Below are 18,570 nucleotides of genomic sequence, written 5' to 3'. Positions count from 1 at the left end.
CTTTACCTCACCATATCCGGGATATAAATAAAATACAAATTGTCCTCAAAATAAGTATTCTTTAGGAATTTGTATCAAAGTCAAGGTACTGTATGTGTTATCCGTACTGCCCTGTAGTCCTGTAGTCAAAAAGCAGCTCTACTATGAGTGAATTAAGCCTGACACTGTATCTCGCTCTACGTTGCCATACCTCTCTTGGTGCCTTCACAACCCTTTTTAATGGCTTAAAACCTGATACAGTTCACTGGATTTGCCTTGTCATTTCCGGAAGTAAGTCACGCAGGCTCTACGCTGACATGAAGTGCTGTCTTGTGCAGGGATTTTTCTGTTAAGCCTCGAAAGTGATATAATATTTAATCTGCCAAGCAAAGTGACACCAAGTGGGACGTTTCTCGCCGCCGCAGATACGGGTGACAGTGGTTTCCCGGGTAGTCCATGGAATCTAGCAACAGGCAGAGGAGTGATTGTCATCGTGGGCACGTGTACACATGAGTGCATCCACGCACGCAGTGCGGTTTTTCAAGTACACAACTTTATTAGCAAGTCTTTGATTCGGGTTCGTAGACATATGCAGCCTTTCTGAAGTCTATTGGAGGAGGGTTTCTTCATCATTTGAAGGATTTGACTGAACAATTAGAAGCCAGCAGCCAGAAGACCAGACTGCACAAGCATTGCACTGATTAAGAGCAGCTACCTGTGGAACCAGCTGCCTCACAGACACACACACACACACACACACACACACACACACATACACACACACACACACCATGTCATGGTTTTTATCTCTCCTTTCAGTTCTCATCGCCTTTTCTTCTGCTTTTCACAAATTATTTTTCTGTACTGTTCTGTTCACTTCTTTGTAACCCTTTCCTCAACCACACTCCAAGAGGACTGCCATATAACATCATCATCATCATATATCTTTGAGTGGAAAAATCTTGCTCACCTAAGTATAGATGGACGGATGGACTGTGAGCAGTGGCAGTTAAAAGAGAAGAAGAGAAGTGATGAGAGATGGGGTGAGGTCAAGCTTTTATCGGCTCTGGATCTCTGTCGTCACCCTAATCGCAAATCGGGGGCCTGTGATGCAGCGACCGCGTGATTGATTGCTTCACCTTCGAGGCCGACTCAGCGGGATGCTTCGACATCAACTGCCCCCCTTCTTCCTCCTCTTCCTCCGTCACCCCTCCAGCCAGTTGCTTTCCTGCCCTTTCTGTGAACCGTGGTGTCGCGCCTCTGGTTCTCCGTCGGCCTTCAACCGGGCCGGTCGGGACTGTCTAACCTCCCGACCAGAGGAGCGGAAAATTGGGGGGAAGGAGCAGACAGACACCGGGGTCATTCGAGGGACAGTGAACAGGAGTCGACGCAGCCTATCCCTGCCTATACCCACCAGCTCATCCCAGATTAGACCTTTATTTTAAACCAAACCGCGGGGTGCTACGTTGACTTTGAGTTGGGAATACTGAGTGGAAAAACAACCAGTTTGGGGTTACAAGCCAACATGGCAAATAAGCTGTTACTGAAATGAGTTGGCAGTCGGTGCCGATGATAGATTTGCTTCGATCTGTAATCCTTTGGTTGAATATATAATAATCTCTTCAATCGTATGGTTGTAATTGTTCGGCGGAAAATGTGATTTGGGAAGATGACGTTTTTTTTAAATAAATCTTTTAGCTCACGCAAGGGTAAGGACGCATTCAGTGTTAAACGACCCTGTACATGCCTCAGGAATGGCATCTGCAAGTGAGGAGCTTCGCTTAAGGGATCATCTGAACTCGACAAAAGCAGTATTTATTAATTTTTTTTTCCGGTATTATGTCAATGCATTCATCATTTGTCCTCCAGTGCTGACAAAGTACATCACATGGTTAGGACAACAATGTGTAATGAGCATTTCTGGTCACAACAAACGGGTCGCCCCAACACTTTGCAGAAAAGACATACTGGCGGAGGTCTGTTCTTGCCAGCGTACCGCCAATGTGTCCCTTCAGTGAACCTTGTTTTATTTATTTATTTATTTTTCCTTTGCCTGCGGTCCGGCGGTGGCGCTGACCCAGCCAGACAGCCGCATCTATCCAAGATAGAGGAGTTAAGACGGGGGTAAAACAGCGGGGAGGAGCCCGAGTCAGAGACAGACACATAGATGAGCCTATTAGCCGAGCTTAGCTTAGTTTTGCACGGTCCAGTGAAGCTGGCCTTCGCTAGACCCAAACCCTTGATACTCAAGTACAATTTGGGCTAAAATATGTTCCAGCCTGATTCCAATCAAAATGTGGTCTCGTTGTATTGGTCGGGTAGGGACCATTAGAGTGTATTCTGTGGATTGGAGTAAGCTGCGATGCATTTATTACACTGTTTCTATGCCATGAATTCTGAGGAAATGTAATTGCTAGACTATTATGCACAACTTATAGAAACATAGGAGGACGGTAAGGGGCATTACCATCTCTCTTTTACTGCGTCTCTCTATCTGTCTCCGTCTTTCCCTCTCTTTCTCGCTCGCACACACATACCCTATCTTTTTTCTCCCTCAAACAACAGTCAGCCTTCCAGCCGAGTGAGTCTGAGGAGCGGGGCTTCTACTGAACCATGTCATGAGAGAGAGAGAGAGAAACCACATCCGCGGCAATAATAAATGGCTCACACGGTGCCATATAGAATGTTTTAATACAGTAGATGGAACGAGAGAATGGAAAAAAATATATATTGAAATTAGATTGCACGGAACACATTTCTAGGTCGAGGCTCGGTGGGTCTCCTCAAACTTTTTGTTTTCGCCTTGTTTTTAGCTTGTCTCACTTGTTGGAAAGAGACAGATTTTGTTCCAGATAAACTATTTTACTGCTCCCAGTCTTACCTACCGCAGTTGTCCAGCAAGCCACCGTTGTGATAGAGAACATTGGGCTCTAACCTCCACATGTCCTTGGAAATCACTACTTGGACCGACAAGGGGCCGACCGCAATCCCTCTATGACGATTTGGGCACATTCTCTATAGACTGACGAGCAGACATAAAGCAAGACTCTCTATGTCACCTTTGTGGTATGTCAGTGTGCCAAGGCAGGTGAAGAAACTTGTGGGCTCTACATCAATGGATGGGGATGATAGGTGCTGTCAGAGCGCACTCTCAAGCTGGTTCTGTGTGTGTGTGTGTGTGTGTGTGTGTGTGTATGTGTGTGTGTGTGTGTGTGTGTGTGTGTGTGTGTGTGTGTGTGTGTGTGTGTGTGTGTGTGTGTGTGTGCGTGCGTGCGTGCGTGCGTGCGTGCGTGCGTGTGTGTGTGTCTATCTGTGTTTGCAGGGGTGTGTATGGTTATTCCACATTTTTTTTTTTTTTTTCATGTCAGGTCAGCCAAGTGCCTACCAGCCAAAAGGGCTGTCGGAATGTGTGCTCGTCTGCCATCCCTCCTTGTCACTGAGTTAGGCTGACTCTGTACTGGTGCATGTCCATGTGTATTGGAGGGGGGGTTGTGTTAGTTAAGAAATGTAGTTTCAGAGATCTTTATTCCTGCATTCTGGTGAACTTTTGTTGAAGTAAATCACAAAATAATGAGCCAACAAAATACATTTTAAAAACAGATCAAGCTTTCCTCAAGTTAAGCAACAGCAGCAAGAAACGTATGTTGTTTTTTTATCTTGTTTGTTATCCATTTTTAATTTTGACGAAATATTTTCTTTTTTTGGGGGGGGGATTTTAGTATTGTGTGTGTGTGTGTGTGTGTGTGTGTGTGTGTGTGTGTGTGTGTGTGTGTGTGTGTGTGTGTGTGTGTGTGTGTGTGTGTGTGTGTGTGTGTGTGTGTGTGTGTGTGTTTTTTCATGTCAGGTCAGCTAAGTGCCTACCAGCCCTCATGTGTTTACACTTTTGTAAGTTTGTGTGTATATATGGGGTTCTGTTTATGTACATGCGTGTACGTATGTCAGTTAGCTCTGCGATTGTATCCTCAAAAAGCTCCTGGATTGTACAGTGTCTCTCTCCCCCCCCTTGTGTTCCCATGCTGTGTCCCCACATTGAGGTCATCAACCCAACGGCAGACACTGTTACATAATTTGGCTGGATTCACATAGAGTTGCACACGCGGCCAACAATCGCGATCGGCTGATATTCGTTCTAAATCGTGTGATCTGTGATCGGTATAAAGGGCGATCAGAACAACCGATCAGATGACGCAAAAACACGCGAGACAATTTCTCTTTTTCCGTTATGCACATTAGTGTTTCCCATACATTGACGCCCACCACAATGTCAACATTGACCGCCACACAATAATTTTATTTTACTTTTTAAACTAAAATCTTAGAGCTGCATGCAGCGTATAGCCCCGCTCTCTCTCTCTCTCTCTCTCTCTCTCTCTCTCTCTCTCTCTCTCTCTCTCTCCATGGCCGTCTCTTCTGGCTCAGAACCGTCTGTGCCCCTCTTCTCCGCCTGTTCCGTTGGCCTGAGTCCGAGCCAGGTTTAAAATTATTATGCACAGGATATTAATGAATGAAGGAATGAACTGAAGTGTGAGATGCGGGTTGGGAGCTCGGATGGGAGGAGACATGCGTCGCGCAACAAAAAGTCTGCGCTTCCCTTGCCAAGTCACGCACGTCAGCCCGTTGCTTTCCGTCGCTGTGGACTTAATTTGGTAAAAACTGGGTGTTTTTCTGTAAATATTTTATTTGTCAATAATAAATCCTACACTCCTGTAACAGGGAGACTTTCACAAATGAGTACGTACTTCCGCTTTCGTGGAGTTGAGAAGCCGGTCCTTTAATGTGGCCCAGGACACATCTGCGTCTACTCAAAAGATCGTGGCCATAAGACCACCTCCGAAGGTGGCCTGAGCAATCGGATCGCAGACCACTTTGAGGACGCCTTGGGTGCGCTCACACCTGGCATCAGAGCTGTCCACTTACGATCGGATCACCGAAAACACATGTTAATGCGAGGTGTAAACGCGGTCTAAATCCAAAGCTTTGCCCCTCATGCTTAAGAGAGTGAGTGGAATGTGTTGCATATGTTGAAAAATACAAACACAGGAAAACTGGAGCGGGAGTCGGGAACCGGCGAGTGTGGACGTTGCACCCGTGCACCGCTGTCTTGAAGAGATATAATGCGCAATGAAAGAGATGAAAGATCCCGTGAATTGGAATGAAAGATCCCCACCCCACACCAGCTAGCGCTCGTGGGGGCTCGGGCGCACCACCACTGCCACCTCCGTCCGGTCCGTCGGGCGTATATTTACTCATTTATATATTTATGATTTACATTTATTGATATACTTTCATGCCTCTTTTATTTATTTCAGGATGCATTTGTGGGCACGCTATGTCCACGCACGTCCTCTTTGTGCGCGAAAGTGAATGATCTGCGTGCACTGCTGCTCCTTCTGTCGCTCTCCGGCGAGGGGAGTGCGGACCGGGACCGCACCGGGTGACTTCTGCTGGACTGTCCCTTCCCCCCGTCCCTTGCCTCATCTATTCCGACATTATCATGGCATGTATGAAAAGGCGCAAAACGGAAATTTTCCCTAAATGTCCTGTATGTGCGAATAGTGAAGCTCACTTGCAGTGGCGGAAAGGTTATCCCTGTAATTTACCCAGAACTATGGGTAAGGTTATCCCTGTAATTTACCCAGAACTATGGGTAAGGGGCTAAAAACAGCTCTCAGCAGAGTGGGAGAAAGCAGGCAGAGGGAGAGAAGCCTCTCTCCCTCTCCGCTCCCGCAATCGGTTTCAGAACACGGTGAACTGCACTTACATGGAACACTATTTCAATGCTCGGATTTTTCCCGGTTGATAAAAAAGTCATCAATGGTCTGTCATTAATGTCTATCGGCGATTGAGGGAGTCGATTGCTGATTGACAATTGAATTGTCATTTTGCCCAAGCCTAGTGTAGAATGTTGTGTCTCAAACCAAAAGATGCTTCGTTTGTCTTTTTGGTTGTTTAATTTGGCAACTGAAAGTCTTGGAATTTACTTAGTCTTAATTAGCTTTAGTCTTAGTCGACTGAGCCTCGCTTCCCCCAAAACTTGGTTTTGAGTAACATGTTTAATTTATAATAAATTGTTGTCAGTTATTAGTAGGTGTGCAAAGGGATGGAATATCAAGCATCAAAAATCCCATTTGAAAGTATCATAAAGACATGTCTGCTGAGTATATAGCCTGGATGAATAACTGAATAACTGAAAGTTAAAACCAGAAAAGCCTTCCTTTTTTGTCACCGTGAAAACCTCAAGGTTAAGTTGTTGTTTTTTTTTTGACATTTTCTGTCAGCACTGTGTTAGCAATCAAAATAAAATAAACTTTTGGCTCCTGGGCTTCTAAGGTCCACTTCAGTTCATGTAGGCACCTTAAAAGTTTTACTGTTTTGGACTTGTGACTTAACTTAGTTAGTTTTCACCAGTAATTCAATTGCTCATACTATATTCACCTTAAGCTACTCCCCAGTCGGTCCCCCGCCTACTTTTAAAGAAGTTTGTCTTCTGGGTGTACTGGGAAGGTTGAATAAGGGTCAGGGGAAAATAAAACATAATGCTTTGGGATGTGTCTGTCTGTGTGTGTGTCTGTGCATGTGGTTTAACACCCTTTCACCTGAGTGCCCTTGAAAAAAATGCTTAGTCCCTTTGACTTCAGCACCTTGGACAGCAACCTTGCACAGCGAGGGATGGGGGGGTGGGGTCTGGCTTTTTTGCCCCAGTGCATCCCCGTAAGACCCCCCATCCCTCCCCACCACCACAAAATGTGTGTAAATGAATAGGATCCGAAGACCTCTGTGGTGGTGCACCTCAGCCTTATCTGTTAGGACCTTACTTGTCACCTTGTGTTTAAAAGAAAACGCACAAAGACACACACACACACACACACACACACACACACACACAAAGAGGGCAGATGCCGCTGTGCCCCGATTTATTTTTTAAAATCAGTTGTTGACCCGGCCGACCGAAAAAGTGAGCATGAGAAAGTGGGAGGGAGCAAGGGAGTTACAGAAAGAAAGAGTTGGAGAGACGACAATTGTCCTACATCATGCGCGTGTGTCCCGAAATCATGGAAGCATTTGGGAATTTGGGCAGGGTACAATCTGCCTGCCTCACTGTCAGCCAGACTGGAGCGAGGGTGTGTGTGTGTGTGTGTGTGTGTGTGTGTGTGTGTGTGTGTGCGTGTGTGTGTGTGTGTGCGTGTGTGTGTGCGTTCCAGGGGTGTGTGTGTGTGGTTTTATTTATTTGGGGTTTTTTTGAGAGATTGGGGCGTCGGGGAGTTGCCTCTGTCCCTCCCACTGACTGTTCGAAATAATAGACTAAGCCTGCGCATAGAAACCTACGAGGCAAGCTGAAGCAAGTTCCGGTACCATTTTACTGCCGCATTATTGCATTCTGGGAAACGCTCTCGTCCAATCAGCTATCCATCTGTTCTGAGCCAATCATTCTCCATTTTGTTTAACGTAACAATTTGTTGTTAACCAGTCAGGTTTCTTTTTCTTCTTTTCTATTTATTTTTACACGTTTTTACAACATTTTTTAACACGTCAATGATTGCTACAGCAAAGTCTGCCATCTTAACTTTATTTATATCAGTGTTTCTCACGCCGATAACTGTTTAAATTAAGTACATCTATGTGTGAACGTTCACATTGGTAATTTACAACTACGGTCTTGTGTATGCAGTGTTGGAAAATGACATTAAACGGTGAAAAATGTTTGTGTATTGTTGTAACTTGTAATGCTAAATGCCTCCAATTCTAGCTTGAGTGTAGATAATTGTCCGCAGTATTTCACACAGTATTTCCAAGAGTTAAAGCGTGCAATTAAGCGAAAATCGTAAATTTCAACTGCAGATTTTAAAACATGGCTTGCTGGTATCATTTTAAAAAATATATTTGCACAACCTAATATCTTTCCCATTTATTTACACTAAATAGTTATTATATGTATGCATTTTTTATTTGATAGTTCTTCTATTTTTCTGATGTGAGTAACTAATAATCTATAAGTTGTAAGAGTCTGAAAGCTATTAAACCTTAAAGTTGTGGTCTAACCATCAAGCATCATATATACAGAATATATAATAAATAAAGTCACATCAAAACACACACCAAAAAAACTGAAATAAAGAACTCCTTGTTAAATGATTACGGCAACTGACAGCCGAGCACCCTTTATCTCTGTCATCTTATTTTGCCTTGCTACAGCAACTCCAAAAGTTGATATCGTCTATAGGGAATGGGAAGCTGACGTCACATCGGGGGATCATTCGCATTGACTGTGTGAATGTCGGCACTTTTGAGTTAAAAGATGGCTTGGAAGTCTTGTTAGGTGATAAGCTGCCACAGAAAATCATGCATCTCTCTTGTGTGAAACCTCAACCCTTCTTTTTCTCCCTTCCTTTCTCCATTTTTGTACATTTTCTATATATTTAGCTATTTCTCTATCTATTTGCAATTGAGTGGTAATGATCCCCTGATGGTCGGAGTCCATAGCAACCCATAGGAACCGTCAAACTTTGCATTCCCTATGACCTATCTAATTCCAAGCACCTTGAAGAGCGAGCAGATTGACGCCAGGCCCCAGAGGGACACCGGTCAATAAGTGACGTCGAAGGTTTACGGGGTATTAACCAATCTTTAAAACATATTTATAGATTAACTGGGCCAAATGGAAGGTTAAATTGCAGATAAATCAATTTCTATGCTTTATCTACGTGTTTTAGATCCATGAGTAAGGTGAATGTCACTTACTTTCATGAGGTTTTGCAGTTTGTTTTGTTTTTTAGTTCACCATTGATATCTATGGTGAAAGGGGGTTCACTGCCTATGGTATTGCATGTGTGCGGACTTGACAGCAAGTCTCGGCTTCGGCGAGATCTGTGCTTTATGCAGCCCTGGTCCCTCCACACCTTTTTTCAGCCCAATGCAAAAGTTTCACTTCCGTCTGGGCACCAATAATAATCATCTGTTTTGAAGCTAAAAAGCAACAATGGAAAAACACAGAAAGTTTTTCCAACTTTCCTTTTACACGGTGCATTTTTTTTTCTATCGTTTTGAACCTGTGAAACAAACAAAAGTAAAGAATAATTGCGTTGCCCTCAGTGGTGAAGGAAGTTCTTTTATAGGGTTTCGATGTCGGGTCGGCTTCCGTTCACTTAGATATTCATCGTAGCTGAATAACCGAGCTTTTGCGTTCCTTTTTGTCTTTGGCCACTTCTCTGTCTCGCTCACATTTTCTCTCTCCCTAACCCCCCACGCACACACACACACACACACACACACACACACACACACACACACTTCCTCTGTCTCGGGGTGATCCCAGCCAGACAGCCACATTAAATCAAGTAGCCTGATGTGGCAGTGTGTGTCTGTGGCTGTTGGGGGGGTTTGGGGAGGTGTCTGCATTACGGGGCATGGGGAGGGAGGGTGGCCACGCCGCGCTCCTCGGAGCGCGCCCTGATTAGCAGGGAGGGGGCAATTGACGGGGTGCCAGTTCGAGGTGCCAAAGTATCGCGAGTCCGCGAGTGATCCGACCCTCCGACTTTGGCGAGTTGATGTTACAAAATTTGTGGTGACACCACGGGAAAATCAACCGAACCCTCCGACCGCAGAGACGGCGCGCGCATTGTGCTTCCGAACGCGACGCACATCATCCGAATCATCGTCCCCGTTCTCTTCCCGTCCCGAACGGGGAGAGACAGAATTTTTTGAAGGTTGAGTGGAGGAGCGACAAAAGAGAGTGCGACTAGGACGGAGGAAGAGGGAGACTAGGAGAGGAGGTCTGACTTGCGGGAAGGGGGGGGGGGGGGGGGGGGGGTGGAGGGGAGGGGGTGGGTTGGCGAGGTTGAAGAGACGCACGCTGGCGGGGAGTTCCGGACCTGAACCAGACAGACAGTCGGAAACGTCACGACGGCCCAGACTCCCCCCCCACCCGACCCTGGTTGCGTGCGCGCGCACACACACACACACACACACACACACACACACACACACACACACACACACAAAAGCACACACAGATGCATGCACTTAAGCACGTCTGTGTCTTTGTGTGTCTTTCGACTGTGAGTTTGTGTCTTTGAACTGTGTGTGTGTGTCTGCGTGTGCGTGTGTGTGCGTGGGGCTGAGGGTTCACAGTGTTAGTAGCTCAGAGCCAGCTCAGGCTGCAGCAGAGACAGAGACAGAGAGAGGCAGAGGGCAGCTCCAGAGCAAAACAGTGAGAGCGCTGGATGTTGTTCTGTATAGGACTGGGCTATATGCTTCTGGGGAGAAAGTCAACAGGTGAGCGTACACCCTGGGCGTTTCGTTTGTGCCTGTTTGTGCCTTTATCTCCGTCACTGTCTGTGGTTTGAAGGGCTTTCTGGAATCCCTGTGTGTTTGTGTGTTCTTTGTGGTGAACAAAGGCTGGCGACGGACGCGAGCGCGTCTCGGGGCGCTCGGGGCGGCCGCATGCAAAGTTCAGCAAAGTGAACCCAAGATGCATGTGCAAGTAGTGCATAGTCATAAACGTCAGTCACGCACGACGTGGCGAGGTAACGTCCCTCAGTCACGTTGCCTTGTCGCATTTGCGTCTCCGCAGGTGCCAAGCTAACATCGCGCCCGGAGCCACAGGGGGAGGTGCGGCCACGCAAGGTTGACCAGCAGGCCGCCGCCACAGATTTCCTAGCAGGTACAATGCTGTTTCAAGATAAAAAATAAAAAAAATGTCAGATCTGCTCATTTTAAAAATGCATCGACTAAGATTTCTGATATTAGCTAACCGGGTGACATACCGTGCAGTGCTGTGAGAGAGGACTGAGATGCTGTCAGCGTCGTACAGGTGGTTTGTTGATATCCTTTCTAAACCACGTTGACAGAATCCAGCCCACGTCTTAGCTCCTCCCAACAATCCCAGACTTATTGGAAAAGCCTTGGTCCCAATCGTTCTCCATCATGAGGTGCCATGAAGGAGGAGGAGGAGGGCATTTTGGCAAACTCAAAAAACACCTTGTGAATACACCTTTGCTATTTTATAACTTGTCAAAATACCAACAAAGAAAAACTAATTGCTGATATTAGGAGACAAATTAATTTGAGATCTAAAAAAAAACTGAGTTCAGATGACATTCTGCCATGTTTGCAGTTCAGAGCACAAACGCTGTAGGTGTTTTAGAGAACCCGTTGGGGTAACCGTCTTTTGAAATCATACATTTTGAGGACAAAGAATTGATACGGGTGTTCCTCCCTCTCTGTCCTGTAGCCTCCATGACGGATATTTCGGATCCTCTGGGCTCCCAGACCAGCCCAGCCCAGCTGATGACCTCCAGCCCAGTGGGAAACTTCTCAGGTACGAGCAAACACTGTATTTTCTGAACTTTTCGAAGGGCTCCGATCATGCAGTCTGAGTTGTATGTCGGGCTACCTTTCAGTGCCACCCTCTGCATAGCAAGTAAACGCCATAGCCTTAATGAGCCCTGTCATCTCTGGGCCACTGAATTACTGCCCAGGGCTTGAATGTGCACACACACACACACACACACACACACACACGCACACACACACACACCCCCAAGTACAGTTGCAGAGGCATTTTTGGTCCGTCCTTTTTGGCATGTGCACCGTCCTACTAAACCCCTCCAGTCTGTACCTACCCATCTCCCTACACATGTGTATTCGGACGCGCACAGGCGTCACAGATTCAATCCTCGGACGGCCCACGGCAAAGATCTGCTCAAAAACAACCAGTTAGTGCTCCCACCAAGCTGGTTGGCACTTAGCATGGCTGACTTTCTCCTCTCGCGCTGTGATTGAGAAGCATTCATTTGGAAGTGTTTCGAGTGGTTGCACAGTGAAACCCCCATTCAAACTGAACCTCACCTACCCACCCTGGACACAGTGGTCAACCAAATCACCTGGTTTTCTAAGCAGTACTTGAAAGTGATTTGATTGTTGTTAAATGCAGAGAGGAGTCATGAGCACCAGGCTACAGTTATTTATTTAGGTATCCCATTTTCAGATTGTTGTATTGACAATCTATATAGATTGCACTGTGATTAGGCCTCATATTAGCCTGATAATCATCCTGAATTTCTATTTTGCAATAAGGCTGATCAACGAGATGAAAATTCTGGTCTCGGCAAGTAAACCTGAAGTCTGCCCGAGTCTGCCGGACCCTGAATCACAGACAAATTTTAAAAAGTGGGTGGGGCTGGCTAATCAGGGGCTGGAACCAGGCAAGCCTCATATATAGGTGGATATTCAGATACTTCTTTGTGACTCAGTTTGAATCATTAATGGTTCTCTCCGATAGTCCATTGAATGCCAGGCAATTAAAAAAAAAAATATATATATATATTATCCACAGCAGTGGTTTTAGAAGCGTTTCCACAGAGGACACGATCACAGGTCTGCACAGCTCAGCAGCCTCTCAGCCTCAGTACAGCAGTACAGTACAGTACATTTCATTGAGCAGACGCTTTTATCCAAAGCGACTTACAATTGTTCAAACACTGACGGACGCAGCCATCAGGAGCAATTAGGGGTTAAGTGTCTTGCTCAAGGACACTACAGCATGCTAGCAGGAGGAGCCTGGGATCGGACCAGCAACCTTTAGATCACTAGACCACCAGCTCTACCGCCTGAGCCTCTCTACCGGTCTTCAATGATTTCAGCCATTACAAAGCCTAGGCCACTCCCACTGGACAATACTATTATTGATTCACCAATTGATCGACACATTTAATAAACACACTTTTGCATTTGACAATTAACAAATACAATTTGGTTAGATCATTTATTGTATGAAGTGTAATGTAATAAACAAAGAGCCATTAATTAGAACTGTGCAGGTGCATTCCACTGCACAGGTATGCCCCACATAGGCATACAAAAGGGCATACAAAACTGTTCAAAATCATATTGATGTCGTCTTTAGGCAGCATACACACCTAGGATATCCATGTATCTGTTTCTGACTGTGTTTAAATAAACCACTCAGACTTATTTAGGAACAGTTTTCATCTGTACTCATTTGTTTTTTGGTCAACTGAACATTTCAGTCTTTAGAACGGCCATTGGAGTTTGGATAGATGAGGATCTACTGTAGCAGTGAGCAAAACACAATGATGTTCACTAGTTGTATATACGTGCTAAGATAATACAAAGGCACACACACACACACACACACACACACACTCAGCAGACAAGACGTGCAGAACACACACTGCCCTGAGGAGGAGATGGATAATGGGTGGCAGTGTTCAGGTGGGATGGGGGCGTTTTGGTCTGAGTCATCCATCCTTTCACCTCTGGTCTCGGCCTCACTCAATCGCTCTCTCTCTCTCTCTCTCTATCTCTTGCTCGCTCTCTGTCTCTCTCTCTGCATTCTCCTTTTCTCTCTTTGCCCCAGTCCCCTCACGATGCTTCCAACCTCCTGATTTGAAATGGGTTTTTGCTCTATCTTTCGTTCTCTCTTGGTCTCTCTTTGCTCTTTCTCTCGAGGTTAATTCCTGCCTTTCTTTCCTGGGAGTTCCTTCAACTTTTTCATTTGCCCTGTCCTGTCTCTCTTTCTTTTCTTTCTTTCATTGTCTCTTCTCCCCTCTCATCCTGCAAGGTGGTGATGACGCTGAATCCCTCAGGTTCTCATTTGTCGACGCCGTCACTGAATGGCATCTGTCTCTTGTTGGACTGGTTGTGATAGCGTATCATCTGTTGTTTTTTTCACCGGCAGTAGCCTTTATTGTCGACTTGGATATTGACGAAAATCTCAACCTATCGTAAAACCCTTATTCTTTTGGTAATGCAAAGACCAGTCACCTCAGGATTAATGCCTCCAAAAACCTATAGCATTACCTTAAACCTTCCCTTCTTATGTATAACTTTCAATATGAAATATAACCTATGTGAGAAAGGCAGGAATATATTGTTAGAAATGTGGCAGGTCAGAGTGAATACCTTTGACGACACATATAATCTCAAGATTTAAGATTCAAGAGATTTATTCGTCACATACATATACATACTTTCATACATATATGCAGTGACATTTCAATTGTTAATCTCTAAGGGTTTTTTATTTGATCACCAGTGGGAGCTTACCACTCCTCCTCCATTTACTCCGTCCGTTTCGCTATATATCCACCAGGTTTCGGAATCGGAGGAAACATGGAGTTGGGCACTGCGCCCCGTTCAGCGGATCGGCCTCCGAGTATAGCCGAGCAGCAGCAGCCCAAAGCCCCGGCAGCCCCCGAGGCTCCAAAGCCACACATCTCCATGCTCCCAGAGCCCCAGGCCCCCCGCAGCCCCTTGGAGCTTTCTGCAGGTGAGGGTCCGCTGTAATCTTCCTTCAGTTTGCTGAAAGGGCCAATGCTTTGTTTTTTCACCATTGCTTTAAGTGCAGTGCCCAAAAGCACATCAGTGCTAATCTTGGCTTTTTAAAAATCAGATCGGAGCTGGTTTGGTCCACACATGAAAGTGGGTGATAAACATTAGTCACTCATTTCTCACTCAAATTCTAGGACCACGGAGCCCTCCTTTACCACTCCCATCCATATGTTATATATCACATACCCGATGCCAGTCTCAATTGCAGAGTTCCGCAGGTGGATGAGTGTTCTCTCACGATGTTCGCATCCCCTTATTCATTTTAACCACACACCTCACCACTGGGAACCCATCCTGTCATCCAGACTAGTGCACAACAAGGCAGTGCCGTCCATAGAGTGTGTTCGGGTAGCTCAGAGATTATGTGTTTGTGTGTTTCTATAGCCATCCACCATCACTCGACTCCTCCCACACCTGTGTGTGTGTGTGTGTGTGTGTGTGTGTGTGTGTGTGTGTGTGTGTGTGTGTGTGTGTGTGTGTGTGTGTGTGTGTGTGTGTGTGTGTGTGTGTGTTTACGTGTGTGTGTGTTTACGTGTGTTTGTGTGTTTTCATGTATGTTTGTGTGTGTGTGTGTGTGTTTTCACGTGTGTGTGTGTGTGTGTGTTTACGTGTGTGTATGTCCAAATAGATGTCCTCTAGTTTGGGGTCCAGCCTCGAACGGGCGGGAGCCCTATTGCTTTTGTTAATGAAAAACTAACATCAGTGGTGTGTGGATCTCATGTATCCACTGCACTAACAGACAAGATGAATAAAATGTGCATTCAGGGCAGTTGCAACATCCTGTGTTGCGTGCATGCTCAAATGACTGCACGCACAGGTCACATGATTGCAATGCAGTTAGTCTAGTGATGTGGTCAACAATTGGGACCTCACCAAGATGGCGGCATGTGTACATGTAACTGACGTGAGAACTTTATGGACGTCATGGATCCGACGAACCCACAGACATTCTGAATAAGATTTGTTTTTGGGGCAGTTCCAAAATGGCGTGATTTGAGTGGAAGGAGTTTGTGATTAACAATCGCAACTTCACCAAGATGCAGCCCAACAGACGTACAGATCCTTACGCACATGCGCAAGTTCACGAAGTACACAGACCATGTGATAGCACTGCAGTGTGCCAGCCGTTACGAGTGAACTTCTGCACTCTGAAAATATACCAGAGGAGATAGCCAGGACATCGGGCTCTCCGTGGATTGTTGTCGGCTCCGGCAGGCAATGCGGTCAACTTTCAGCTGAGTGCAATTTGCCCTTGTTTTTCATCTGATCACAATTATCCATGTGTGACTCTGTGGACACACAGGGCTATTTTGTTTTGTTTAATTAGGAAAAAGTAAATACATTTGAAAAATTAAAACACACTTGTGGCAGTTTGGCCTACCAAATGCCCCCATGTGGCATTGTCAGGGACCTCCGGCACAGAGACACAGATGAAGGCATAAAAAACACACAAGTTTATTGTGGAGAGGGGGCTTGATAGAACAAGCCCCGGGGCAGATGGGCACAGGTCAGGGCAGGGCTCCTCTTTCCTGAGTGTGTGTGGGGATGGGGGTTTTGCCTGTTGCTCCTTAGACCAACCAACGAGCAACAGGTATGCAGCCACACGAGCCTGGGTCCCCAATGACCTCGATCCAGGACATGTGTGGCTGCTCAAACCACACCATCCCCGCACCCCAACACTTTTTTTTTTTCTGTTTCATTTGGAGAAATGGGAAAAGGGGGCTAGGCTGTTTACAATGTGCAATAAAATAATTGTGATCCCCAAAATGGATGAATAATCGTGATAAATAATGGTGCTCACGATATTGACTAAAATAATTCTGATTATCATTTTAGCCATAATCATGCAGCCCTACTCAAGATTCAAGATTTTTTTTTTTTTTTTTTTTCTACTTCACTAATAACCGTCGTCAGATGTGAGATACACAACACAACCCCCCCACAGCCCGATCATAGAATCACACTGTAACGAGGCAGGAAGGAATGGACCTCTGCAGTCACAACACACTATAGTGAGCCAAAGCACACTTGTCCATTGAACCTCTAACGAAGGGCCGACTACCCTGAACCCCGAGTACTGCTGTGTGTGTGTGTGTGTGTGTGTGTGTGTGTGTGTGTGTGTGTGTGTGTGTGTGTGTGTGTGTGTGTGTGTGTGTGTGTGTGTGTGTGCGTGCGTGCGTGCGTGCGTGCGTGCGTGCGTGCGTGCGTGCGTGCGTGCGTGCGTGCGTGCGTGTGTGTGTGCTGCCGTACATAATATGTACTTTTATTAATCGCTCATGCCTACATGCCTCTCCTCCTGCTATGACCAAGTGCATGCAGCCCAGTCTGATTCCCAGCAGGAGTGTAAGGCCAACAGACAGATTGAAAGTCTGAGGAGCTGAAGGCAGACATAATAAGTCTAATACAAGCCTTCATGGAGAGTAGCCATTAACAGAGTAGTGTGGATGTTTAGCAGGACAATGACATCATGAAAAAAATCTGGAATGTGCTCCGTTGAGCTCTGTTAAACATTTCAGATTATTTTCATGATGTCATCGTCAACACCAGTATTCCTCCAGTATCTAGACAATATCTATAACCATCACCCATAGCCGGGGAACTGGGAAACAAAACAAGTGAAGGATACACTAAGTTCACTATACCTTATAAAGTAGATCATCAGGCTGTACATGGAGATGATCCAGGGATAACACTAAGTAAAGACACTAAGAATATGTACACTAAGCTTTCAATAACATATAAATACTAAATAGAAAAAAGTAATAGGAGCAAAAGTAATGGACAAAATAGACAATATCAAGAAATATACAGTACCGTGTACAATAGAAATATATATAAAGCAATGTAGCATCATGCAGAAATATGCAAGAATTCTCAAAGCTTCATCAAAATGTTCTTCTTTTCCTGATTGCTCAGGGATTATTTACCCTCCCCCCCCCCCATTGTCTCTACACTACTCCCACTTAGACCTCGCCCTTACATTTTCTTGTAGAGATTTGTACAAATTTCTAGTAGTGCTCTTTCTACTCAAATTAAAAGCAACAAAAACACAGGCTCTGGCTCTCTCTTCATTTTCAACAGGCATTGGGGACATGGTTCTTTGGGGCCCACTGCTGGCAAGTTAAATGCTCATTACCTTTAAATAGATTGGTGTTTGTGGCCTCTTTGCCTTCATCTGTTTCAGTGTCCCGTGCGCCGGTGTGGGTGAATTACTCGGTGTCAGATGGTGACTCAACAATGCGGCAGTCACAGCAGCGATTCCCGCCCCTATCCAACACGTACTAGGCTTGAGCCGCAGCCACACAACTAGGGTGATCAAATACATTCAAAGAGTCATCTAGGCCAGGGGTTCTCAAATTGTTGCCCCCGACCCCTGGGAGGAGTCGCCAAATGTTTTATGGGGGTGCTAGATGATTTTCTGAATATGCACAAAAATAAGGAAGATGTGGGGTTTTTTTTTTATTAAATAATTTTTTACAAAATAAAATACATTTTCAAAGATTATTCTCTCGGTTATAATTTTTTAGTAGATACACAATGAAGAACTTTTCAGGCTACATTTTCCATAAGAGAGACTAGAGAGAGAGAGATAGCGAGATAGAGATCGGGCGTCCCTGTAACCATAGCAGCTCAATCTCCCACTGATGGACCCGAGTCCGACAGCGCAATTGAGGAGGTGACACTTTGCCGACAAAAAAGCTGCTGCTGCGTTGACTCTCTGCGCAACATGTGTGGGAATAAATGTCACTACAATAGAAATGTTTATCTTTCAATTTACAAGCTTAATGTGTGGCGGTGGGACATTCGGTCTGGTTGCGGGACAGTTGGTCAAAATGCAGGAGTAGTCCGCACAAATTGGGACGTTTGGTCACTCATTGAGCGATGCAGACGATGACGGGGTAAAAAAAGTTACAAAACAGCTCATGAAATATAATATTAAATATATCAAAAACAAGAGCGGCACAAATTATGGTGCACAAACATAGCACGAATGGCAATGTTTTTATTCACATTCTAATCAAATGGGGCTCCAACTCCACAAAGGTTTGTACGTGTGCTTAACTATGCTGTTGTTGGATCAAACTTCGGCGAGTCGGAGTGACGGGGGCGCGAGACTTTTAGACATTTTTTGGTGGGGGGGGGTGTCACTAACCAAAAGGTTTAAGGACCCCTGATCTAGGCGACTCACCTTCCACAAGTCTACTTTCTCAATGAACCATAAGGTTGAAACTAACTTTG

The 18,570-nt window shown here is 45.4% G+C and overlaps 1 protein-coding gene across 3 annotated transcripts in view; it reads left to right on the top strand.

Moving 5' to 3' along the window:
• The window catches only part of LOC307245227 (uncharacterized protein), a 112,712-nt gene that overhangs the window by 44,175 nt on the left and 49,967 nt on the right, over positions 1-18,570 (top strand). For all 3 annotated transcript variants that reach the window (XM_080020689.1, XM_080020690.1, XM_080020688.1), the window contains 3 exons: positions 10,550-10,639; positions 11,210-11,296; positions 14,093-14,269. In XM_080020689.1, coding sequence (XP_079876815.1) covers positions 10,550-10,639; positions 11,210-11,296; positions 14,093-14,269 — 354 coding nt within the window. The remainder of the gene's footprint in view (positions 1-10,549; positions 10,640-11,209; positions 11,297-14,092; positions 14,270-18,570) is intronic.

The sequence above is a fragment of the Zeus faber genome, assembly GCF_960531495.2.
Source record: "Zeus faber genome assembly, chromosome: 19".
Lineage (NCBI taxonomy): Eukaryota > Metazoa > Chordata > Actinopteri > Zeiformes > Zeidae > Zeus > Zeus faber.
Note: the sequence above shows the minus strand (reverse complement) of the source record. Positions and strands in the feature narration are given on the sequence as shown.